General features: G+C 36.7%; 1 protein-coding gene across 1 annotated transcript in view; it reads left to right on the top strand.

Annotated features, from left to right (window-relative positions):
- Positions 1 to 12,074: 12,074 nt before the first annotated feature.
- Positions 12,075 to 26,781, top strand: part of CFAP36 (cilia and flagella associated protein 36) — a 32,377-nt gene continuing 17,670 nt past the window's right edge. The window contains exons 1-5 of the mRNA XM_022597230.3: positions 12,075 to 12,189; positions 15,010 to 15,074; positions 15,680 to 15,781; positions 22,455 to 22,569; positions 26,576 to 26,663. Of these exons, the coding sequence (XP_022452938.1) occupies positions 12,075 to 12,189; positions 15,010 to 15,074; positions 15,680 to 15,781; positions 22,455 to 22,569; positions 26,576 to 26,663 (485 nt within the window). The remainder of the gene's footprint in view (positions 12,190 to 15,009; positions 15,075 to 15,679; positions 15,782 to 22,454; positions 22,570 to 26,575; positions 26,664 to 26,781) is intronic.

The following is a 26,781-nucleotide window of genomic DNA, read 5'->3' as shown; positions in this document are numbered from 1 at the left end:
CCTCTTGCACTGTTGGTGGGAATGTAAATTGATACAGCCACTGTGGAGAACAGTATGGAGGTTCCTTAAAAAACTAAAAATAGAACTACCATATGACCCAGCAATCCCACTACTGGGCATATACCCTGAGAAAACCATAATTCAAAAAGAGTCATGTAACAAAATGTTCACTGCAGCTCTATTTACAATAGCCCAGAGATGGAAACAATCTAAGTGTCCATCATTGGATGAATGGATAAAGAAGATGTGGCACATATATACAATGGAATATTACTCAGCCATAAAAAGAAACGAAATTGAGCTATTTGTAATGAGGTGGATAGACCTAGAGTCTGTCATACAGAGTGAAGTAAGTCAGAAAGAGAAAGACAAATACCGTATGCTAACACATATATATGGAATTTAAGAAAAAAAATGTCATGAAGAACCTAGGGGTAAGACAAACCTACTAGAGAACGGACTTGAGGATATGGGGAGGGGGAAGGGTAAGCTGTGACAAAGCGAGAGAGAGGCAAAGCTGTGACAAAGCGAGAGAGAGGCATGGACATATATACACTACCAAACGTAAGGTAGATAGCTAGTGGGAAGCAGCCGCATAGCACAGGGAGATCAGCTCGGTGCTTTGTGACCGCCTGGAGGGGTGGGATCAGGAGGGTGGGAGGGAGGGAGACGCAAGAGGGAAGAGATATGGGAACATATGTATATGTATAACTGATTCACTTTGTTATAAAGCAGAAACTAACACACCATTGTAAAGCAATTATACTCCAATAAAGATGTAAAAAAAAATGCAAGTGTAAATAATTTTGGAGAAGTGAGCAGAGACTGATATTGATTCTCAGTTGTCAAAATACAGGCAAGTGAAATTTATTTATGCATAATAAGGAAATGTTTAGTGGTGAAAACATTCTGGATTTTTTAATGTATCCCTACTAATTAAATTTTCTACCTTGAAAGTTGAGCTGTCCAATTTGGTAGCCACTAGCCACAAGTGGCTATTTAAATTTAAATTAATTAAAAATAAATAAAAATAAAAATTTAGTTTCTCATTTACACTAGCCACATTTCAAGTCCTCAGAGCCACAGTAGACATTGGACACAGAAACAGAACATTTCCAACATGGCAGAGAGTTCTGTTGAACAAAGCTGTGATCTGTCAGAAGAGCCATAACGAATTATGAATATTATTCATCTGGAAGCTTACCATAACTATTTGCCATGAGCTACTTCTAGAGGCAAGATGTACACCTAGATAAAACAAGAGTCAAAATTCTTTATTGCCTTTTTCTTTCCCCCCAAGAAATACACTTCCTTGGAATATTATTATCTACCAGCACCTAAGAAATGCAATAGCTTATTGTGAAAAATATATAGGCAGCAACTTTTGACTTGGTATAACATTTCAGATGCTGAATCACTAGGCATAATTTTCTCACCAAGATTGAGCAGAACAGCTGAGAAAAATAAAGGATTTTGTCTGCTTTATGTAATAGTATAACCCAGAGCACACTCAGACAGAGATAATCTTTTATAATGGGTTTGGCAGGCATTTCTTTAACATGTTGGGGTGGGGGAAATAACCTTTATTACAGTTCTTTAAGGTTTTGAATTATAAAACATGTCTAATACAAGCATTTGTTTATTTTAATTTAAATTTTAAAAACTGCATTCTTTTCTGATCAGCCTTAGAAACATAATAATAATAAAATAGATAAAAATCATTACATATTTATTCCAGAACATAAAACAGAGAAAATGATTGGGTGTTATCCAATTCTTTTATGAGCTAAACATAGCTCCGACACTATAATCTAATAAAGATGTGACACGGAAAAAAAATTTAGACAAACCTAACTTATGAATGTTAGACACAAAATAAATAAAATGCTAGCAAATCTAGTTCAAAATACACTAAAACTTTAACCCACTGAAATCAAGGAGAATTTACCTTAGACTGGAAAGCTGACAATACAAGAAAGCATTAATAGAATAACCATATCAATTGATTAAATAAGAAAAATCATATGATCCTCTCAGTAGATGCTAAAAGGCCACCAGGTGAAATTCAACATCCATTTATATTGAATAAAAACATATTACTATATAAAATTAAAATAAACATGATGAGTGTCTATTCCAAATAAAGTCAGTTAAACATACTAAAGATACATTATTTATCATTATTAAATATTTCATATTTTATGCCATTTTTAGCCAATGTAATGAAGTATGAAACAGAAATAAGAGAAATAAATAGTAGAAAGGCAAACACAAGAATTTTGTGATGCTTTACAGATTAAGTAATTCCACAGCAGGGCAATTAAAAAGAACTAACTCATAGTTATTTCTTAATAAAAGAGTGCAGAGTAAATATTAACCCCGCAGAAGTCAATATATTTCTATGAAATTGTCAAAATCCAGTTAGCATACATGTAAAATAAACCTGTTCCCAAGTGAAATTTTTAATGAGTGATGTGCATGACCTTTATAAGGAAAACTGTAATCCTTATTGAAAGATATAAATGGAGACAAATAAATGGGAAAAACATGTTCTTTCATGGGAAAAATAAATAGTATGAGGATCTTACTTTTTTCAAATTAACTTATAATTCTGATGCAATTCCAATTAAAACATTATTTTTGGAGCCCTAGAGATTCATAGAAAAAAATGAAAAAGAAAATATAAAAGATATTTAATCTGATAATAAAATGCATCAGATAATAAATGACATTACTATCAGATAATTAAATACATCACTATGGTTTAAAACAATGCCTTTGACTAATCTGCCCGCCCCCCCCGCCCCCGCACTACTAATAGGAAACAAAGTTCCCTAAAACCTTTGGGCCATCCTGAAGCTGGGTCTTGGTAGGCATAGATTTCGTCTCCTTTTTCTTTTTCCTCGTGGTCTGCCATCTGGTGGTCTCAATTAGCAACTACGTTTTCACTGCTGCAAGATGCCCAGGGTTGGCTGTTACCCTTTAGTTTACACTTGTTCTAGTTAGCCAAAGAATTAGAGTTGAGTGCCTGAGTCAAAGGGCACTAAATGACATCTTCCAATCGTACGTAAAAGAACTCTATATAAAATGACATAATGGGTTTGGAAAAAATGTTGGTAATTGTTGAAGCATGGTGTTTCTTTGGTGTATGTGCAAATCTGTATAATAGAAAGTTAAAAAGAAACAAAACAAATATTGCTTTCGGGGCTTCACTTGGTGGCACGGTGGTTAAGACTCCGTGCTCCCAATGCGGGGGGCCCAGGTTCGATCCCTGGTCAGGGAACTAGAGCCGCATGCATGCTGCAACTTAGAGTTTGCATGCCACACACAACTAAGGAGCTCACATGCCACAACTAAGGAGTGGGTGAGCCGCATCTAAGGAGCCCGCCTGCCGCAACTAAGACCCGGAGCAACCAAATTAAAAAATAAATAAATAAAAATAAAAGAGTAATATTCTTTAAAAAAATTATTGCTTTCACAAACATAAATGGCCAATTAATACATCCTCAGCCTCATTAACAATTAAACATTGGTAAATTAAAACAAGTAAATTTTTTTTTACCTTTCAGATTAAAAATCACTAAAACACTAATGTTTCTGGTGCTGAAAAGGTGTGGAAATATAAACACAATCTTTTGGTGAGAGTGTCAGTTTGTATTGCCTTTTGGAGGGCAATTTGGTAATACTGATGGAAAATTTTATTGTTCCAAAAATGTTTCATATCCTTACACCCAGAATTCTAATTCTCTTTTATGAAATGACTTGGCAAGAATGCAAAAATACATGTACATTGATATTTAATGTAGCAATGTTTATAAGAGCAAAATATTATAAATGAATAAGATATTCATTTTAAAAAGGTACATCTAGGGCTTCCCAGGTGGCGCAGTGGTTAAGAATCCGCCTGCCAATGCAGGGGACACGTGTTCGAGCCCTGGTACGGGAGGATCCCGTGTGCCGCGGAACAACTAAGCCCGTGAGCCACAACTACTGAGCCCGCGAGCCACAACTACTGAAGCCCACGTGCCTGGAGCCCGTGCTCTGCAACAAAAGAAGCCACCGCAATAAGCCCGCGCACCGCAACAAAGAGTAGCCCCTGCTTGCCTCAACTAGAGAAAGCCCGCACGCAGCAACAAAGACCCAAAGTAGCCAAAACTTAATAAAATAATTTATTAAAAAAAAAGGTACATCTGTATAATGGAATACCATGCATCCATTTGAAAGAACAATTTCTTTGTATTAATATTGAAAGATCCTTGGAAAATGAAGTAAAAGCAAGTTAGACAAAGGAGAATGGCCTCATTTTGGTTAAAGAAGATAATAATATATGTCAATAGGCACATTAAAAAAATCTGGAGGCCGATAACCAAACAATCACAGTGAGTTTTTTTAGATGGTAGGAAAAATAGAAGACTTTCACTTTCTTCATTGTGTAGTTCTATACCGTTTGAGTTTTTTTCAATATACATATACAATCATCCTTTGGTATCCATGGGGGATTGGTTCCAGGACCCCTGTGGATATCAAAATGTGTGGATGCTCAAGTCTCTTATGAAAAATTGCATAGTATTTGCAGTATTTGTATATAACCTATACATATCCCCCTTTATTTTAAATCATCTCCAGATTACTCCTAATGCCTAATACAATGTAAATGCTATGAAAATAGTTGCCAGTGTGGCAAATTCAAGTTTTGCTTTTTGGAACTTTCTGGAATTTTTTTTTTTCAAGTACTTTTGATCCACATTTGGTTGAATCTGAGGATGCAGAACCCGTGGATATGGAGGGCTGACCATATGACTTTTCCAACAGAAGGAGTAATAAAGATAACATTTTAAAATGAATAGATAAAAGAGTGTTCCCCTGCCATCCTTAAAAAATATTCCATTATTAAGCCCGCTTCCCTACTGCCTCTGACATCAGGATGGTTCCCAGTCAGGGTATCTGATTCCACCTCTTCTGAAGGTGGAAGAGGCTTCTGTCATCCTTTTTTGCTTGAGAGACTTGATCTCAATGTTCTAGGCTCCAAATACGAACCTTGAAATTTTCTTTATCATCTTTCCCAGATATTCAAAACGGGACTAAAGCAAATAGGCCACTCACTGGCTTCCTTACTAAGCCAGAAGCCCAAACTATCAAGTTTATCAAGTCTAAACTAGTGGCCTCCACAGTGGGTCCACAAAATTATCCATTGGCACTCAGGGAAAAAGTATTAGAATTTCAACCTATATATTTTTATCTCATCCTTTGTTAATTTCAATTTTCAACTTTTGTTTTTTTAAATTATACAGTATACAATTATTTATATTCATATATGTATATGTACAGGTCCATAAGTCATTAGTAAATATATATTCAAATATTAAGAGGAGTATTCAAAATTTTTTTTACTGATGAAGTATCTGGTCAAAAAAATTTAGAGGCCATTTAATTTAGGCTATAGCTGCTTTTAAGAGAGAGAACTAAAAGCAGATCTAAGATGCATATAAACATGTTCTATAAATTAGTCATCCTCCCCAAAGTCACTAATATAGTAGTTAAAAGAAAAAGAGAAAATAGATAGGAAAACACAATGGAAGACAAAGGCAAGAGTCAATTTAGTACATAATCCAACGTAGAAGGGAAGAGAAGAAAGTAAAATAGGAAAATTATCTACATATACACAAATAAGACAATGAAAAAACCTAATGACTAAAGAAAAGGAGGTGAAAGAAAAAGAGTAATTCACACAAAGATCCTGAACATTTAGAGATGAAATGAAAATAAGCAAACTATCATACAGTTGGAATTTAGAATGTACCATATCTGGAGCTCTTTATTCTTGGTTTCTAGCATGGTGCTTGGCACACAGTATGCACTCAATGAGTAAAGAAAGGATTCTAAGCCATGCCATTTCACACCAAATATATGTGTTAAGCCACAATTTGAAAAGTCATTGTATTTTCATTTCTTTGCTGTTATTTTAAATCAAGTTGTTGAACATTTTATAGATTATGAGCAATAAAAGACATTGAAAAGAGAATGGAAATTCTGTGATGCTCCATCTGCAAATGCAATAAAAATCTAAGGATTCATTGGAGAATTTGAAGATATGGCAGGTAATTATTTATTTGTCAACCCATGGAAACCTCCTCCATCCCTTTGCTGTTATATAAACCAAATAATCAAGACTATTTGGAAAGAACCTATAATTTAGAACTTCTAAAAAGTCTTTCTATAGCCAGAATAAAAGCAATTTAGAGGATTAAAGCAGTGACCTTTTTTCCTTTCTTTACTTGAAAGCTGAATTCATACCATTTGGAGTAGTAATTAGGTAGTTCATTAGAGCTGTTTTATATGTTCTATAAATTACATATGAAAATGACACTTCTGTTGCATTGGTATTTTTAAGCTTATTGCTAATAATAACTTTAAGCCATCTGATCTAGAATGCAAGCATATTTTGCTAAAGTTAAAAAAACCCCACTTTGCCAGTAGTCACACCTTTACTGTCTCCCGCAGGAGCAGAAAAGAGAAATGGATTGTTTTCAGGTGAATATGAGGCTCTATGTACTCCAGTCATAATTCACATGTTCATCAAATACTCATTGTGGGTCTCTTAGTGCAAATCATTGTGCTGGAGTTGGAGATACATTTGTGAAATTAAAGAATTTATATCGTCTAAAATTTACAATCATTTCTATAGTCCTCCCCTGACTAAATTAGCAATCTCCCAAGTATCTGAGATATATTTGTGCATTTGTAGGGACATGTAGACTCATGGATATAAAACAATAATAAAAGGGATAAGAATTAGCATTTAACCATGATGATTGCAGAATGCACAATACTTCCTCTTAAAACAAAACCAAACTCCATAGGTACATGTCTTTAAAAACTGCTTGCTGTATGATTTAGCAATTCCACTTTTAGGAATTCATTTTCACAAAGTGGTAAAGATTAGGTGCAAAGATTTAGTTATAAGGATGCATTTATTTTTAAAACAGTGCAAGAAACAGCCTAGGTAAATACGGAATTGTTTAAATAAATTGTATGATGTTCACACAATGGAAATGAATTGCTTGTGTACCGCTAAAATTTGTATGTTGAAATCTTAACCCCTAAAGTGATGATATTAGGAAGTGGGGGGTCTTTGGTAGGTGATTAGGTCATGAGGAGCCTTCATAAATGGGATTAGTGTCCTTATAAAGAGACCCTGGTGAACTTCCTTACCTCTACCACCTGGGAGGACACAGAGAGATGATGGTGGTCTATGAATCAGGAAGTGGGCCTTCACCAAATCAGCTGACTCCTTGATCTTGGATTTCTCAGCCTCCAGAACTGTGAAAAAGAAATTTCTGTTGTTTATAAGCCCCCTAGACTATGGTATTCTGTCACAGCAGCCCAAGCTAAGACACTAGGTAACATTAAAAGGGATCATGTAAACATGGAAAACCTTCTGTGATATATTATAAAATTAAAATTGGAGGTTACCTTGTTGCTTAAGTGTCAAGTACAGAGAAGTGCAAGCCCTGACTTTGTGCTGACCCCGGGCAAGAAATGTGACCTCATACAGTCTCAGTTTTCCCACCTGTTATGGGCTGAATCATGTCCCCCAACATTCATATGTTGAAGTTCTAACCACAGTACCTAAAAATTTGACTGCATTTGGAGAGGGAGCCTTAAAAGGGGTTATTAAGTTAAAATGAGGTCATTAGGGTGGGCCCTAATCCAATACAACTATGTAGGGAAGGAGAAAACCTTTCTTCTACTCTCTTAGGTTTAGTCATTGGGGCCTATGAATTAAACTGACAAAAGTCAGATTGATGGGAGAGAAGGCATACAATTTTATTAATATTTACAACTTTATATGCATGGGGGCTTCACCAAAAAGAAGTGAAAAAAGTCAAAGAGCAGAGAGACTTGTGGGCTTACGTACCATTTTAACAAAGGGTGATAAACTGTGGAGCAGTGACTAGACAAAGGAAAGAGGACTTGGGCTTCTAGGGCTGACAAATTGTGCAGAAGTGACTTGTAAATACATGGGGAAGGAGTGGTTAAGATATCTTTGAATGGAAGACAAGAGTTATTTTAGTAGAGTCTATTTATGCAGACTCATCCCAGAATTGACTCCTCGTCTCCAGTGATGAGTGTTCTCCTCGCCTCTGCCTGGTACAGGGAAAGTAAGTAGGTTTCTCATGGGAAATTTATGCCCTGTTTTATGCAGATGGAGGAGAGCAGAGAGCTATTTCTGCATCTGCTGTTTCTCAGCTGCCTTCAGCTCAAAATAACCAATATGCCAAAGTGGCATATTTTAGGGTGTCACATTCTGATCCCCTTCAACTGATGTCCTTATAAGAGGAGGAAATTTGGACACAGACAGGTAAAGAGGGAAGACCATGTGAACACAGTGAGAAGGCAGCATCTAGACGCCAGGAAGAGAGGCCTTAGAAGAAACCAAACCTCCTGACACCATGAAGTCAGCCTTCTAGTCTCCAGAACTATGAGAAAATAAAATTCTGTTGCTCAAGCTATTAAAATCAGAAACAAAGGGAGACTGGCTTTGAAAATTCCCTTAGCCAATAAAAAGAGTTTAGTCATATGAACAAGGCTTAATTTAGTTTGTTGTGTGAGATCTACTTGACCTGGGTCATTTCTTGTTTATGTCTCTGGAAATCGTAAGTGAAACTTGAACTGTTCCCCAAGGTTGATATCAGGTAATCACTGACAAATTCCCTATCGTTTAAGAAAATTCTAATATTATAACCAATCACTGTAAAGAATAAATGGTCACTGCTTTCTCATTACATAAGCTGCTTTATAATAATATACCCCTGAGCCTCATTCCATGTTTTGGTTTAAGAGCTCCTGGTCTGCAAACTGTCTTTTTGATGTGTGCACAATAAACTTTAACTAATTACTACTTTGGTGATTCACTGGTTTTACTTTGACTATTTCTTAGTCTTTGACAAAGCCACCCAGTCTGTGGTACTTTGCTACAGCCGTCCTAGCAAACTAGTACACATCATCCGTAAGATGGGGGAAATCTTAATACCATCTTTACTTAGCTCTTAAGGTTGTCCTGAGTCAAACATGTAAATTTCTTTGTAAACTATGAACTACTACACAAATGTAAGTAGTTGCTATTCACGTGGTCCCTGAAAAATCTGGAGGAATGTAATTATCTTGTTAAGACTGAACTTTATAACCCTTTAGTAAGGCAGAGATCCAGTTCCCATACAGGGATGGGGAGAAGCAAGAGATTTCAGTAGGAATGCAGTAAAGAATGTAACTGACTTGTCAGTGAAGAGAGACAAAATAAAGAGAATGCAAGCTGTTAAAAAAGAATCTAAATTACATATAATAATAGCTAACATGTATTGAGCATTTACTAACTTACCAAGCATGGTCCCAAGTAATTTTTATGTGTTCTCTAATTAACCTCTTATCAACACCATGGTAAAAGTACTGTAGATATGTGTGTGTGTGTATGCTTACATGGGTATGTATGTTATCTATTTCAGTCTTTTCTGTTACAACAAACAACTTCAATGTGAAAATTTGTTCATACATAGCAGATAAAGTGGTCAAAACGAGAAGTTGTGATTTTTCAAGAGAGGACCATGCTTTGTAGCACTGCAAAACATGAAAAACACTACCTGGCTGAACAAAGTGCTATATGGTAAAATGCACAACGCACACCCACCTTGTTTTCTTATTCTTCCTCCAGAGCACCCCACATGCATTGCCCTAAGAGTGTGTGCACTGTTCTTTTGAGTTTGTGTTTATTTCACGATAAGCATATTGAATATATTATATTAAATCTGTATAAGCATCCTTCTTATAAAGGTCCCAAGTACTGAATAAAAAGAAAATCCTTACATTTGAGGAGAAGATTGAAATAATTCAATGTTTTGAAATAAATGAGAAAACTTGCAGGCCTGAGGGAATTCACATTGGCCACATTGAAGAATGACGCTGAGAAAATAAACGAAAGAAGAACTTGTGCATTCCAGTTATTATCTGCTTCCAGTGGAATTGGAAAGCACTCCCAAGAGACTAAAGATAAAGACCCTAAGGCCAGGTAATGCTGAGTGCAGTTGGATAGCACTTTGTGGCCTTCACGCTCATTAGAAACCTGACAAGTAACTTCCTTATGAAGAAAGGAAACTGGCAGAAAAGGAGTATTTCTCTTTTAAGCTGGTTTAGAAGACAGAAAAGGAGAACAAGAAGCCACAGTAATCCCCTTCTGGTGTCACAATATTTTAGCTCCAAAATGATGATGTCCTTCTCTCCTTTTACCTCTTCTTAGTAACTCAAAACCCCCCACACTTACCACATCCATTTCCAGTAAGTGGTACCTGGAGCATGGCTATCCACTAAGGAAGATAACTTATCGGCTATCATTTACATAAAAAATGTAAAACTTCTATATGGCAAAAGACACAGTGAACTAAAAGACAAATTACAAACATGTCACTGCAACATGTGACAAAGAGTTAAAATTCTTATACTAACGTATAAAAAGCTCTTTCAAATCAATAAGAAAAATAAATCCCAAGAAGAAATGGTCAAAAGGTATGAAAAAGTAACATAGAAGAAACACAAAGGCTAATCAATATGAAATAAAGCTCAAATTCAAAATTTAAAATGCAAATTAAAACTATGCATCATCTTTAACCTAGTGGATTGGTAAAGATATTTTTCAAAAAGGCTTTTAAAAATAGGTTCGGTAATCTTTCCTTTGGGAATTTATTCAAAGTAAATAATGAGACTAGAGTTGAAAAACATGTGCAAGTATGTTCATTACAGAATTGTTTATAAATTTGAGAAATCGAAGTAATTTAACCTAGCTATTGAGAATTGGTCACACAAATCAAAGTATATATAGTCTTTCATTTAGCAAATCTGGTAGAATCTATCCTTTGGAATAGTCAATAAACCAACAGTTCTTAGAGACACACAGATGTTCATTTTAGCAGTTTGTAGAAGGGAAAAATGGCATGGTATATCCACACCACGGAGGGAAAAAAAACCCTGCACACTAATGACATCTATGCATCCAAGTAAGATACTGTGTGTATATACAAGAAATAAAAATAACGAAACGGTAGTTTATTGAATACCATGTAGCTATACAGAAATGATAGTTTTATGTTTATATGAAAAGATGACCAAATATTAAGTGAACAGTTTCATAACTGTACATACAATATGACCCCATTTATGTAAATACATATAAGGTTGTTTGAAAATATTTTGGGATGCCAAGTACCCTGACAATGACCTTTGAAGACCCATTCCACAAATGACCCCAATCTAAAAGTAGAGTTGGTGTAACTTAACAAAAGGGTTGGTTACCTAGGCATTTATTTAAAGGAACATTCACTTTGATTTTGGTCTTGAAAAGGTCAATTCTAGTTATTTCTATCTGCGCAGGAAAGTTTAAAGACCCGCCTTCAGCTACAGGATGCAAACTGACTGCAGAGCGAATCAGCAAGTCTTACAGAGCTACTTTGCTCAGGTTTGTATTTTCAAACAACCTTTTAATTGCAAACGTTTCTGGGCCAGCGGGTCTGAAAATGTTCGGGACTGAGTGGTGGGGGATACAACCGTGTACTGAAGCCTTTAAAATTTTCAGTCAGAGTCCAGGTGAGGCTCGCCTTCCCAGCGCCATTTCTAAGCCTTGGTCTCACGCATTTATCTAGAGGGAATGCTGAGATTCTTTCCAGGATTTCCAGCCAATGGCTACACTCCTCCTCTCTGCCCCAGCAGCTCCGGGCCAATGGGCGGAAGGCTACCTTTCGACTCAATACTGCTCCTTTCCAGCCAATCGGAAGAGTTCTTCAAATACCTCTCTCTAGGACGCGCTAGCTCCGCGGAAGCTGGCTTCACTTCCGGGCGGCTTCTAGGGGCGGCTACGCGGGTTGGCATAGCGACCGTTTTACGTTAACTGGTTTGTAGCTTTCATCCAGGTGACTGCGAGACTGCGGGGGCAGCTTGTCTTCCCATTTCCTCTCGGTTCCCTGCGGCCGAAAGGCCTTCCAGGCTCCGGGGGTCTGGCCCAGGCTTCCGCGGCGGCCCTCGGGGGCGGAATGGCTGCGGAAGAAGAGGACGAGGTGGAATGGGTAGTGGAGAGCATCGCGGGGTTTCTGAGGGGCCCGGACTGGTCCATTCCCATCTTGGACTTTGTGGAGCAGAAATGTGAAGGTAAAATTCAGATCCCGAATCATCAATCCTTTTTCACCTCTCTCACACCAACAGCTTCTCCACAAACTGCCTTTCATCTCCCCGGTCTCCACTCCTGTCTGCCAGGTTTAGAGCTGGTTTTTAGGATGTGTTGCTGTCACTGCGCCGGTCCTTTCCTTCACGGAAATGAAAACGAGGACCGAGATACCTTTCCCCCTGGGCCCAAGCACACATCCGAAAAACATCAGACTTTAATCCTATGTTGGGTCTCTCACCTCATCCTGCACCTTTCTGCCCTGGGCAGGTGCACTGTTTGTGTGGGTTTCTTCAACAACTTCCCCAGTGACTTGGGAGGGGAGACGTCAGTTTGCTTCTGAGATCCTTCTGATCCCAACAGTTGACCGAAAAGTGGGTGGGCGAGGGGTGTGTGATTACTCCAGCAGGCCCAGAGCCGGTGATCTTGGTGGCCTGTATTCCCTTTTTTGAGTTCTCTGACTCTCGGTTATACCAAAAATGGAGGGTATCTTACAACAAATGAGTTATGTAACCGTGTCATAACATTTCCTGTGAGGAAAGGATACCTCCAGGTTCTGATCAGTTCACGCTTTGGAGTCCTGCATTCAGTTCTTACAGACAAATTGGAGCCCATTCATGGAAAAGGAACCACAAACGATGTCATATGAATAATTCCAGGCTGTTGTTGCAGTTGTTTAGCCGGCCAAGACTTTAAGCGTAGTCATATCCATTAATCGTTTGAACATCTGTCTTATGTTGGAGGGATTAGACTTGTTTTTGTAAGCTTCAGTGAGATAGAGCTAGGGTCAGTGGGTACAAGCTAGAGGGGAACAAATTTCTGTGAAGGAAGTGCTTCATAACAGAGAGTATCCCAGATAAATTAGCCTGCCTCAGGAGGTAATGAGTTCCCCAGCCACTAGCAGTGTTTGAATGAATCTGACAACAACTTAATGGAGTTATTATAGAGGGGAATTCAACTATCAAATGGTTGGTTATCCTGGATGATCTTTTAAGAGTCCTTTCAGCCCTAAGATTCCATGAAGCCGGTAAAGAGGAAATTTACTTTGACCACTGAATCTTTTCATTACATTCTCATTGCCATGAGCAAAATTCAAATAGTATTTATTAAGTATTGTTCTTACAGGTAATTTTTAAAATAAGTTCAAAATAACTTTTATTTCTGCTCTTTTTAAGAATTTAAAATGCTATTATGAGACTGATGAAGCATGTGGTGGTATTCTGACCTCCTTTAGGAGAAAAAGGAAATTATGTCACCTTTTGATTCCATTTACCCTACTGAATGAAACTAAATGCTGAAATGGAAAAAAAAAAATAAAGCATTGTTCCTTTTATCCCCAGATGTCAAAAGTGGCTGCATCTCAGTTGTAACACACCTGATTGTGTAATTTTATAGGGAAACAGTAATCCTCAGCCTTATAAACATGTAATGTAGTAATTTGGCTTCAAAATTAACTGAAAACAGCTTTAGTAGCTGCTACATTGCATGTATGCCCAGTGTTATATAGAGCAGATGCCAGGAGAAATGGAAGTAACATCCCAGTGACACTTGAAATAATAATGTTTATATTTCACTGACTTTGGGTTGTCAATGTGCTATTCATCACCTCAGATAATTTAAAAATTAGTTTTGTACTACTCTGTAATATCAGCCTTTATTTCAAAATGTATTGAGTGTCGTTCAGCCAGAAGCTGAGGATAGAAAGATGAATAAAACAAATCCTTGTGCTTGAGAAGTTTGCAATTTGGCAGGTAAATGGAATTTAAATGTAAATTGGCAGGTGTTATAATAAGGGTAGGCACATGGTGCTGTGTATTTTAAGAGTTCAGAGGAAGTACTCTAACTAGCCTAGGAGTTGGGAGTGGGTAGCAGATCATGGAAAATGTGCCACTTGCAATATTTTGGAGAATGGTTGGGAGAAGGGGGGCCGGGTAAAGGCAAAGAGATCTAAGGGCTTGAGCAAAGGCATGGTTTTTTTTTTGTCTTTTTGTGTTACATTTGTCAGTATTCCAAGTAATTGTGTATTGTTAAGAGTGCAAAGTTTGGGTTTTGGAGTGGTGGGAGTTGAGATTTGGGATCCAGTCTTGGAGGGTTTTGTCTGGTCTTCTAAGTATTTTGGATTTATTCTCTAGGCAAAGAGCAGTAATTGAAGTGTTTTAAATAGAAAATTACAGAAGTTAGTTTTGCATTTTAGAAAGATCATTTGGGGGGAATATTATAAAAAGGGGGTTTATTGCTTACAATTCATGAGTTTGTCTTCTTTCCTTAATCACATTGTAGCTTCTTGAGGGAATATATATCTTTCTAATCTACATTGTTTCACACATATGATCATTCAGTAAACATTTGTTTTTATTTATTTTTATTTCATTATTGATTTATATGTAATAAAGAAGGCCGAGTAACTTTCAGTAAAATTTGGATCAGCAAAGTTCCAGTATGATAAAATAATCTGGAACCTGTTGTAAAAGGAATTATTTAAAAACTATCAACAATAATGTTCCATTTAAAGTTTATAAAGAAATTGTTGCCTTATATTATTGATTGAAAAGTAGCAAATTAGTGTTTATCTTCCATATGAAGTAGATTTTAAGTAGGAAAAAAAACTTGTTTACAACTAACACTACACACACACACACACACACACACACACACACACATTTTTTAATCCCAAGAATTTAAAGCAGAAGAGCTGGTTTATAAGGCTGAGAGTTCTATTTGTAAGACAACTAGAGTGGACTTTGATATTTGCATTAATGAAATGACTTGTTATTTTACACTATGCAATATTTTTCTTTTAAATTTAGTTTTTGATGATGAAGAAGAAAGCAAATTGACCTATACGGAGATTCATCAGGAGTACAAAGAACTAGTGAGTATTTTTTTACCTGATTTTAAATGTAATTAGAATAATATTAATTCAAGATGTTCTGAATTTTAAAAATGGATTTTTCCATTAAAATTCTTTAATTAAAAAATTCCAATCTACCCTAATAGTACTACCAGTTGCATTAGACTCCAAGAGTTCTCTGTGCATCTCAATCAATCCTTATGACTGTAGAATGTAAGAAATAGATTTAGGACAACTATTTTAAGGGATCTTGCATCTGGTATTTAAATTTTATTCTTATTCTTCTGCTGATACATCCAGGGGAGTGTTAATTATTAATTTAGCCATGTTGTCTTGAGATTTTAAGGAATGCCTCTGGGTAGCAGAAGAGTTATACCACATCAAACTTCATAATTGTGACTTCAGTGATTTCTGGGAGAGTAAATAAAATTTTATTTGATTCTCTGCAAAAATTTTCACTTTTTGTTTGTTTTTTCGGTGAAAGACATTGTCACTGCCATATAATATAATTTTATGTAGATTAATAATTGCAAACAAGCATTTGATTATAGTTTTCTAAACTCAATGTAAAATTTGGAATTTTTCTATGTAAATTACAAAAAAAAAATTAAACTTTCTATTTTTAGGTTGAAAAGCTGTTAGAAAGTTACCTTAAAGAAATTGGAATTAATGAAGATCAATTTCAAGAAGCATGCACTTCTCCTCTTGCAAAGACCCATACATCACAGGTTTTTTTTTTTATTCTGCTAATATATACTTTTAACAAAAATGCTCAGATGTCACTTAAATTTGCTATGTTTGATTGTCAAAGTATAATATTCTAGACATTGTAAGAGTGAAAAGCCAATTTATCACATGTGGGTTCTTTTTTATAACAACCTTGAGTAATGATCATTTGAGACATAATGAACTGATGCTATTAAAAATGAACTTTCTCAACTCAGTACTATACTAGATCACAGGCTTTATGCAAACTACTGTTTTATTTATATAGATCTCGGACAATTTTGCAGTTGCCCGGTTTCTAATCTTAGCAGATACATAGCGCACAGTTCCTGGGCTTCCTTCTCTTAGAACTAATTTTATTGTCTCATTAGTTCTGCAGTGCTGGATTGAAGTAGGTCTTATGTGTATTTATAACTAATATTTACTGACGGCTCATGCTAGCTGCTTTTTTTTTTTTTTAAAACATTTTTCATTTTCACCAAGGTCTTTATTTATTTATTCTTGGCTGCATTGGGTCTTCGTTGCTGCGTGTGGGCTTTCTCTAGTTGCGGTGAGCGGGGGCTGCTCTTCGTTGTGGTGTGTGGGCTTCTCATTGTGATGGCTTCTCTTGTTGTGGAGCATGGGCTCTAGGCGCGCAGGCTTCAGTAGTTGTGGCATGCAGGCTCAGTAGTTGTGGCTCGCAGACTCTAGAGCACAGGCTCAGTAGTTGTGACATGCGGGCTTAGCTGCTCTGCGGCATGTAGGATCTTCCCAGACCAGGGATCGAACCCGTGTTCCCTGCATTGGCAGGCGGATTCTTAACCACTGCACCACCAGGGAAGTCCCTAGCTGCTGTTTTAAGCAATTGGCATGTATTATCTCATTGAATCTTCCTGACAATCCTTAAGAAATTGGTACTATTTTACTTCCATTTAGAAATGAGAAAACTAATGCACAGATATATTAAGGAACTAGTGCAAAGTCCACAGCCAAGTAACAAAGCCAGGATACCAGCCCAGGCACTCCAAGTGAGAGCCCTTGCTCAGAGATTGAGTATAGGGGTATGTTACTACCAAATATAGTTTACCAAATAAACTATAATTCCTTATAGTTTAGTGAGGATTGTCTATGATGTGACCTGAAATTATTATTTTCAACCTTCTCCTGCTGTCGTTCTCCAACACATTACATACTCTAGTAGTTCTGGCCACTTTCTCTTGTAAGCATCCATGTGCCTGGCTTTGCTCATGGTAGTCCCTTAACCTGGAATGTTCAGCTCCCACCTCCTCCTCCCTCCATCCTTTTCTTAGCCAGAGAAATCCATCTCATCATCAGGGTGTGCTGAAATGCAACTTTCCTGATCCCTCTAGTCAGACTAGCACGCATTCTACCTCACTGAGCACTCTTACATTTTCAATTCAATTTGACTGCCTTGAATTATAGTTTCTTACACATCTGTTTGCCTTGAAGAATTTATTGAAAATTATTAACTAGTATTTAAATTTAAGGCATTGGTATTTGTTTTTATTTTCCTTGTTTTTCAGGAATATTTTCTGCTTTGGTTAATATTTGTCAGCCTCTTAATTAAATTATTATGAATGAATCTGAATTACTTTGTGAAAAAAGATGTTCATAGTAATAGTAGTCACATCCATCTTTTGTTTTCATTATCAGGATAACTTTAAATTATTTTTGAATGAAGATGTTCAGAATTTTAAAATACTGTTTTCATATCAATAGTAACACATCCTTCTCTTTTGCTCAGTTATACAACACCTTTTGATTTGGAGTTGATTGGTAGTACAGCCTTGTTGTGTACAAGGAGGCAAGCCTTTTGACACAGACAGACCTGGATTTGAGTCCCAGATCTTTTGTTTATTTTCATTTACCACGGGCAAAGTTGTTTTACAGTTTTCCTTATCCATTCTGATTCTCAGTTTCTATATCTATAAAATAGGAATAGTATCTACTTTGAAAGGTTTTTGTGAAATTTGAGCGAAAATGTTCATAAAGCATTTAGCACAATACCTGACACATATAAGGTGGTCTATAAATGGAAGCACCTCTTAATTAAAGGTAGCTTTCTTGGTGGTTGATTAGCAGGGTACTAATTAGGCCAGAGTCATGTGTTCAATCCCCATGTGGACTAGTTAGCTTTATTCTCTTCTGGAGCAAACTCTTAGCCCCGGATTCTGAAGGCAACATGATTGAATCAGCACAAGGCCATCACTGTTAATCAGAAAAACAGCCCAAAGCATGCTATTTACTGCTTTGCAGCAATAATCTAATCTTTGTAAATAAAGGTCAGAATGCTGATTCCATTATGCTAATATAGGGTGCCTAAGAATGAATTCAAGAAACCAATTGCTTGCCTAGAGTAGTTTAGGAGGTACTTTTCATTTTGTTTTGGTCTGTTTGGTTTGATTTTGATTTTTTAAAACAGCTGCCAGCTCCCCTCTCATTGATTGTACTGCTAAAGCTGACTTGCAAAATTCTTTTCACCTGGTTTGGTCATTGTTAGCCCTAGACCACTGATCCTGGCATACTCTTTGTGTATTAAAATCAGCAGTAGTAAAGAGTGCATCAGATGAAGACCTCTAGTTTAAAAACAACAACAACTACCATCTCTCTTTCTTTTCTTGCTTTCTTGCTTTTCCTCCTTCCCTCCCTCCTTTCTTCCTTCCTTCCTTCCTTCCTTCCTTCCTTCCTTCCTTCCTTCCTTCCTTCCTTCCTTCCTTTCTTTCTTTCTTTCTTTCTTTCTTTCTTTCTCTTTCTTTCCTTTCTTTTCTCTCTCTCTCTCTTTCTCCATTTCTTTCTCTCTTTCTCTTTCTTTCTTTCTCTCTCCCTCCCTTCCTTCCTCCCTTCCCCGCTCTGTGCAGCATGCAGGATCATACCTCCCCCACCAGGGATGGAACCCGTGCCCCCTCTAGTGGAAGCACAGAGTTTTAACCACTGGACCACCAGGGAAGTCCCAACAAAAAGCTTTTTAAGAGCATGTTTTCCTGTCATATATGTGTGGCTTCTCAAAAGATGCTCATGAATTAGGATATCTTTCTACAGAGTTCAGAAAAATATAATAATATATAAATATTGAGATACTTATTATTTCAATTGTGTTCAGTTGATTTTCTAATTTTATGCTGTTTTTCAGTTGAAGTAGGCAAAAATGCTTCTTTCATTGCTTGTGATTTGTTTTTTGGTGAGGATAGAGCTCATCATTGATTTCTGTGTATTGCAAGAGCCAGGGATGACTATATGGCAAGAGACAAAGTGTTTTTTGCTTTTGTTTTTTATTTGATTTGCTTTGACTTTTATAAGGTAGAAATTAACACTTTTGCTTTGACTTTTATAAGGTAGAAATTAACACTTTCACAAAATTTGTCCTCTAATAATAGTAATTTGGGAAAATTATCCTTTTTTCCCAATAACTTGTATCATTGAAAAGATTACATATGTGGTATAACTTTCTTTTTCTAAAAATACACACAAGATAATTAACAATATCTGTGGGACTTCTAGTAAGATTTTAAAAAATTAATAGACTATTTTTTAGAGCAGTTTTATGTTTACAGAAAATTGAGCAGTTAATGTAGTGTCCCTTTTTATTAACACCTTTCATTAGTGTAGTATATATTTTTTCTTTTTTTAAATTGAAGTATAGTTAGTGTAGTGTATTTGTTGATGAGCCAATACTGATATGTTATTATTAAGTAAAGTCCACAGTTTATATTAGGGTTCACTCTTTGTGTTGTACAGTTCCATGGATTTTGCCAAATATATAATGTCATATATCCGTCATTACAGTATCATACAAAATAGTTTCACTGCCTTAAAAAGCCCCTGTGTTCCACATATTCATCTTTTCCATCCTTGCACCAAACCTCTGGCAACGGCTGTTCATTTTACTGTCTCTCTAGTTTTGCTTTTTTCAGAATGTTATATAATTGGCATCATACAGTATGTAACCTTTTCAGACTTCTTTCAGTAAGCAATATGAATTTAAGTTTTTTTCATAGTTTGATAGTTCATTTCTTCTTATTGCTGAATAATATTCCATTATATGGTTGTACCACCATTTGTTTATCCAGTAACCTTTTGAAGGATATTTTGTGGCTTCCAGTCTTTGGCAATTATGAATAAAGTCACTATAAATATTCATATTCAGGCTTTTGCATGGACATAATATTTTCACCTCATTTGTATAAATACCTAGGAGCAAGATTGCTGGATCATATGTTAAGATTAACTTTAGCTTTGTAGGAAACTGCCAAACTCTCTTTTAAAGTAGCTGTATCATTTTGCATTTTCACCACCAATGAGTGGGAGTTCCTGTTGCTCCATGTCTTCAGTAACACTGGTATTGTCAGTTTTTTGGATTTTAGCCATTCTAATAGATATGTAGTGGTATCTCATTGTTTTCTTCTACCCATTTTTAAATTGAGTTGTTTGTTTTCTAATTGTTGAGTTGTAAGAGTTCTTTGTATATTTTTGATACAAATCTCCTTTATCAGATATGCGTTTTGCAAATATTTCACAAAATATTCTTTTGTGGCTTTTCTCTTTATTCTCTTAACAATGTCTTTCACAGAGCAGAAGTTTTTTATTTTAATGAAGTTCGATTTATTGATTTTCTTTCATTGTTTGTGCTTTTGGTGTTATATCTTAAGAAATCATTGCCAAAAGCCAAGGTTATCTAGATTTTCTCTATGCTATCTTTTAGAAGTTTTATGATTTTGTTTTTTACATTTAAATCTATGATCCATTTTGAGTTAATTTTTTGTGAAAGGTGTAAGGTCAGTGTTTAGGTTTTTTTTTTTTGTTTTTTTGCAGTACGCGGGCCTCTCATTGTTGTGGTCTCTCCCGTTGCAGAGCACAGGCTCCGGACGCGCAGGCTCAGCAGCCATGGCTCACGGGCCCAGCCGCTCTGCGGCATGTGGGATCTTCCCGGACCCGTGTCCCCTGCATCGGCAGGCGGACTCTCAACCACTGTGCCACCAGGGAAGCCCTCCCGCATTTCTTAGATGGGTTAAGAACACTGTTTGAGAAGCCCTGCATTACAACTTTAAGGATCAGCTCAGACACTGACTTGCTGATAGCTCTAGTTGACACACTGCCTTCAAGTGTTTGTTGATGAGGATAGAGTACTTGATATTACTAATAAGAAGTCTAAGAAGGCCAGAACAATGTTATGTGGTGGTGTAATCCCATAAGGGAGCCCTGGCAGACCAGACATAACTACTCTAATACAGAGGCTGGCTGCAGTTGTCTTTAATACTGATTACTGGGCTGCAACTTTTGTTTTGTTTTGTTTTTAAGGTTTTTTTCATGTGGACCACTTTTAAAGTCTTATTGAATGCGTTACAATATTGCTTCTGTTTTATGTTTTGGTTTTCTGGCCACCAGGCATGTGGGATCTTAGCTACCCGACCAGGGATCCAACCCGCACCCCCTGCAGTGGAAGGCGAAGTCTTAACCAGTGGACTGCCAGGGAAGTCCCTGGGCTGCAACTTTCAGTTAAACATAGATGAAACCTATTTGTCATCCCCTGCCCTGGGCCTTTTGAACAGTATATGTGAATTTAAAGGAAAAGAAACTTTCCGTCTTTTTTTCCTGCAGTTGACTCCTTATAAATGTCACAGAGAGCTGCTTTCACACTTTATTATTTTGTTTTGCTGTACTGCTTTTGTCTAGGATGTGAGCTGGTTGCTGCAGGAAGGACTCCTTCCTCTCTGTTTAGAGCTCTTTGATGGAACATTTGTTGAGGTGTGTCTTTGACATTATTGCTGCTGCCTACCAGGTGAACAGTAGCACACCCTCAGCTACCTCTGCATGATTCCTGTGGTCAGCTTTTCCATGAATGTCATGTAAAGCTTGAAATAAGATTTGAGTAAGGTGAATAATATCTGAGTGTTTTCTTTTGGCTTTTCATGCATTTCAATTTTATGCTACTTCTTACTGATTAGCTTGGGAATTTGTTTGTTTTTCCATATAACAATAGTTCTCTGTAGCTAAGAGAGTGTTAATTTGGGTACTCTAGGGTAGATACCTTTATTGTTTTTTCTTAATTTATTACACTTCTGTTTCATCCAGAAAAAGATTTCTCATCATAATTTCTAACTCTATTTCTTCCATGAAACTTTCTGCCTATAGGACTACTACAGTTGTGTTCTCACATTACTCCTACCACATTATGCTTATTTTCCAGACTTCATTTTTCTTTTTTGGCATTTACTCTTATTTAATTTGGTAATTTTATTAATTCAAGGATTATTTTGTAGTTACTGATTTATCACCAAAGAGTAAATTTCAGGTTGACAGAGGCTAAACCAAATAGATATCATCATTTTGGCTGAAAAACAGATCCAGATACTGCAGTGGTAACTTTAAAAAAGTAAGCCCAATTCCGGTGTTGTTTTTCCGAGTTGCTCAGCACTGGCTCATTTGGAAAATGTATCGCTGTCTGCCTTAGCTTCCTGGAGGGTAGGGACGGAGGGGTTGGGAGAGTCAGCTTCTTGAGAACCTACTTTAAAGGCTTTTAGAATAAAATCTTAAAATTGTCCCTTTGAGTCATCTAGTCATAAATAACAATGCAGCATTCTTGAATTAATGCACCTTTTGCAGTAGAAATGATTTGAGTGTTTGGGAAATAGTTTTAAAACTTGAATCTTCGTTTAACTTCCTGACTTCTTTTCACAGGCCATTTTGCAACCTGTATTGGCAGCAGAAGATTTTACTATCTTTAAAGCAATGATGGTCCAGAAAAACATTGAAATGCAGCTGCAAGCCATTCGAATAATTCAAGAGAGAAATGGTAAAAGATTGGATTTAGAAATCTAAGTGCTAAATGCATTTTTTTTGGTGGCAGTTTTAACTAATATGGTCTTGATGTAGCTGCCTTGTATGAATTTATTTCAAGTTTGAAAGTCTATGGCTGACTTAAGAGATACAAGAGTGCAAACTTCCTGATCACTGAGTGGTTGACATCTCAAAGAAAGCAGACCAGAATTTGATTTAATGTTTTAGGTTTCAGAGAGCTTGATTTTTCTGCCCAGCCACTGCATTTGTGAAATTCAGCATTTTTGAGTGGTCACAGTTACAGTTACTGTTGAGAGAAGGTGACTACTCTTCTTCTGGCTTTATAGGAGACAGTGGTTCTCAAGCTTTTGGAAGCAGTTGGAGGGCTTGTTGAAACACATGTGGCTGTCTCCCCATTTCTGATTCAGTAGGTCTGGGGTAGGGCCTAATACTTTGCATTTTTAGCAAGTTCCTAGCTGATGCTAAAGCTGCTGGTCCTGAGCCCGCACTGAGAACTACTGTTCTAGGGCAATGGGCAGATAGGATTGCCCCACCATCAGGTGGAAGAAAAAGCAGAACTCAAAGCCCTTGGTAACTACCTTTAGCTTTATCTTTTCCTTAACTCTCTGCCTAAACTCACATTCTTTCTAGCTCTTCCTGCTTTTCTTCCCTTCCTGTGCACTTGAACTATATTTGACATCTTGACTCAGAACATCAGAGTTTCTAACCATACTTCTTGTTTTTGTACTATCTAATTTTCACCCCAGGTGCTTATCTCAGTTTCCCATTTCTGACTCTGATGACCTTAATACCTGTGTATTCCTTTGCTTAATAGATTGCCACTGATATTCCTTACCATGCCAAACTCTAATGGTTTAGCAGCAGGGCCTTTTTTTGGCTTGTTTCTTGAAGATATGGGAGCTATAGTTCAGTTGTACTGTTTGCTTTTAAGGGTCTGGAGCATGCAACAATAGGGCTTCTGTTGTTACAGGGCAAACATTAGAATGTTGCAGGGCCTTTGTTGTGGGTTCTACTCTCATTTGTCTGATATGTGTAAAGACTATATCCTTTAGAGCCAACCACCATCAAAACTATTCCTTAAAATCCTAAAATTCATTTCACAGCAGGTAAGACAGCTGTTGTCTGTGGTTTGGAGACAGCACCACCCTAACCCTGAACGACGCATGACACTGTTCTGTTGCTTTGGTATAAATAAGTTTGGAAAACAGTCTCTTTTTCTTTGTTTCTCTACCATAGTTAGCTTCATAAAATCCTTTTCTCTTGTGTTTTCCTGCAGCTATGCTTTATTCTGACCTATGGGATAATTTGAATAATTATTTCATGTTATTTAAAATTATTTTGGGGGGATCAGTTTTGATAAAAGAAATAGTGAACTTGATATTGGTACTCTATAGTTTTCAATTTAACCAGAAACATTTAGATTTTTTTTTTTTTTTTTGGCGTTACGCGGGCCTCTCACTGTTGTGGCCTCTCCTGGCGGCATGTGGGATCTTCCCGGACTGGGGCACGAACCCGTGTCCCCTGCATCGGCAGGCAGATTCTCAACCAGGGAAGCCCCAACATTTAGATTTTAATTAAAAGAGAACAGGTATACATAGCTTGTATCAGCTGGGTGCCTCAGGCTGCCATTAGCAGAATACCTCAGTGAAAATGGCCTAAGCAATAGGAAATTATCATCTCAATTGAACAAGAAGTCCAGAGGAAGGGAGGGAAGAAAGGTCCAGGGTTGGTTAATTTGGTGGCTCAGTGATGTTATTAAGGACTCTGACACGTTTCCTCTTTATACTCTGCTATTCTCAGGATCTTCTCTCATGATTGCACTCTGGCTGCATCGAATGCAGACTTTAATATCTCATGAAGAAAAGGGATGTTTCTTCCTGTACATCTTTTTTTGCTAGCAAGACAACACTTTCATGGAAGCCCCCTAGGAGTTTTCCCCTTAGGTCCTATTGGTCAGGATTGGGGTGGCACGCCTTTCTAAACCCTCTGGCAGGGGGAATGAGACCATTACAGTTGGCTTGAATCATGAGTCACTCTTGTGGGGTGGGGTAGGGCCCTGCCTCTAAGTACTTGGCTGCCTGGTAACTGCACACATATGGCTTATATTAGCAAGGAAGGACGAGGGGAATGATGTGGAATAATGCTGCTGTCAAACCACAGGGTGTGACAGTTTGCTTACATTTAAACATAGACTAATACTTAGTTCTGCCATGAATTTTTAATACTTGTATTTAAGAATTTCACTTAACATAAATCCAGAGGAAAGTACCTTAGAGCAATGTTGATTGCACTCAAAACTGCAGACTGTTTATGTGAGAAAAATTCAAAGGCTTTCTGGATTCTGGTTGTATCTCATCAAAGAATTTGGGGAAGATGCAAATCAGAGCATTATTTTGATGGTTTTGTCACTGAGTCTAAGCTTGTACTGCTTGCTGCACGACAGACCAGTAATCGAGAGACAAGTTGTTGGGCTAGTGCCCCAAAGAACCATCTTGCCTGAGTTAGAATTCAGGCTCATTTTATACTAAAAGGAGAGGGAGTAAAGTTAAACCTTTTCTGGTTCCCATCAGCCTCTGGAGGGGATGTGTTAATTTCTTCCTCCCTGTAGTCATTCACAGATGGGCCTGGTCAGAATGTTTCCTGTGAGCTAAACAAAGCTATTTTAGCTTAATGCTCATTACCTGGGAAGCAGGGTTCCCAGAGATGGGCCATTATGTATAATTTAAGTTTATAGGCAACATCCCTTTAGTGATTAACTTGTAATAGAATATAAAAGTGTCTTCCTTATTACAGTTTTGAGGTATTGCATACTGTTGTTTTATTCTTTCCTTAGTTTTTAAAATTTTCCATAAAAGGTGAATAGGAGAGTACTAATTGTATAGTTTTTGACTGAGCAAAAATGCACTTAAGACCAATTTTCTGGTTGTGATACTATACTATAGTTTTGTAAATGTAACCCTTGGGGGAAACTGGGTAAAGAGTGCATAGCATCTCTCTGTATTGTTTCTTACAACTGCATGTGAATCTGCAGTTATCTCAAAATGACAAGTTTACTTTACAATGCATTTAAACATCAGGGGATTAGAATAATAAAGCTACTTTAATTTAGAGCAGATCCAAAATCCCGTAGTCATATATGGATAAAGAAATGGAAGGTAAAAATTAGGGGACATGCTGTTAATGTTTTGGGAATATAATAATTATAGATAAAAACAGAACACTTATTACCAGTCTACCTGCTTATCAGGAAGATATAGGTAATAAAGTAAATGAAACCAATGCTTAAAATTGCTTGCCATGAATTACTATTTGCCTTGGGCCAAAGTTGGTGCTGCCCTGGTTTATAGTTATTAGCCCAATATTTGAACAGAAGCTCTGAGGGCAGAGGTTGTTTTATTCATCTTTATATTCCCCTTAAGTGCTTAGCACCATGCTTTTTTTGCATGTAGTAAGCGGGGCCCTTTTCAGTAGCATTTGTTGTAGTATGAATGAAGAGGATTAACATGCTGTTTCAATTAATGACGTATTTTATATTTTGTTTTGTAAACTCTTTTCCCATTTAAGGAATACTTTTGAGAGCATAGTTTCATTATTAGGAGCTTATTGATTTCAATGGTATGTCCTGTATAGTATGATTATGGAAGATAATAGCTTAAATATAAGCTATTTATTCTATAAATAGCTTATATTCTATAAGTTGCTTATATTAAATATAAGCAATTAATTTCTATTGTCATATATTATTATTGTTATTTTAAATAAGCAATACAATAATTACCAAGAGTCATTTCTAGGTAAAATTGTGCTTTTTTGGTGGGGCTGATTCCCTAAAAGAAGAAAAAGTTAAAAAGACCATAGTTACAAAGATAATAGCTTAGAGCATTTTTTAAAAGTTATAGATCTTAATAAACTTATTTGTACTTCTTGATGAACTAGAATAGTGAAAAATAAGTGTTTCAGTTGACTTGATATTCTTCTGTATGGTCTTTGGTTTTGAACAGGTGTATTACCTGACTGCTTAACAGATGGTTCTGATGTGGTCAGTGACCTTGAACAGGAAGAGATGAAAATCCTGAGAGAAGTTCTTAGGTATGCTTGTTTAATTATTTTTTGAATGGATCATTAGTAATATTACAATATTATCTGCATATGTGCTTTTTACTCAAAAAAATACTGTGAACTAGTAAAATATCTAAATTCTCTCCTA

This window comes from Delphinapterus leucas, chromosome 13 (assembly GCF_059928025.1).
Source record: "Delphinapterus leucas isolate spDelLeu-1000000601 "Yukka" chromosome 13, BTC_Dleu_Yukka2, whole genome shotgun sequence".
In the NCBI taxonomy this organism is placed as follows: domain Eukaryota; kingdom Metazoa; phylum Chordata; class Mammalia; order Artiodactyla; family Monodontidae; genus Delphinapterus; species Delphinapterus leucas.
This window is presented reverse-complemented; position numbering and strand designations above follow the sequence as displayed.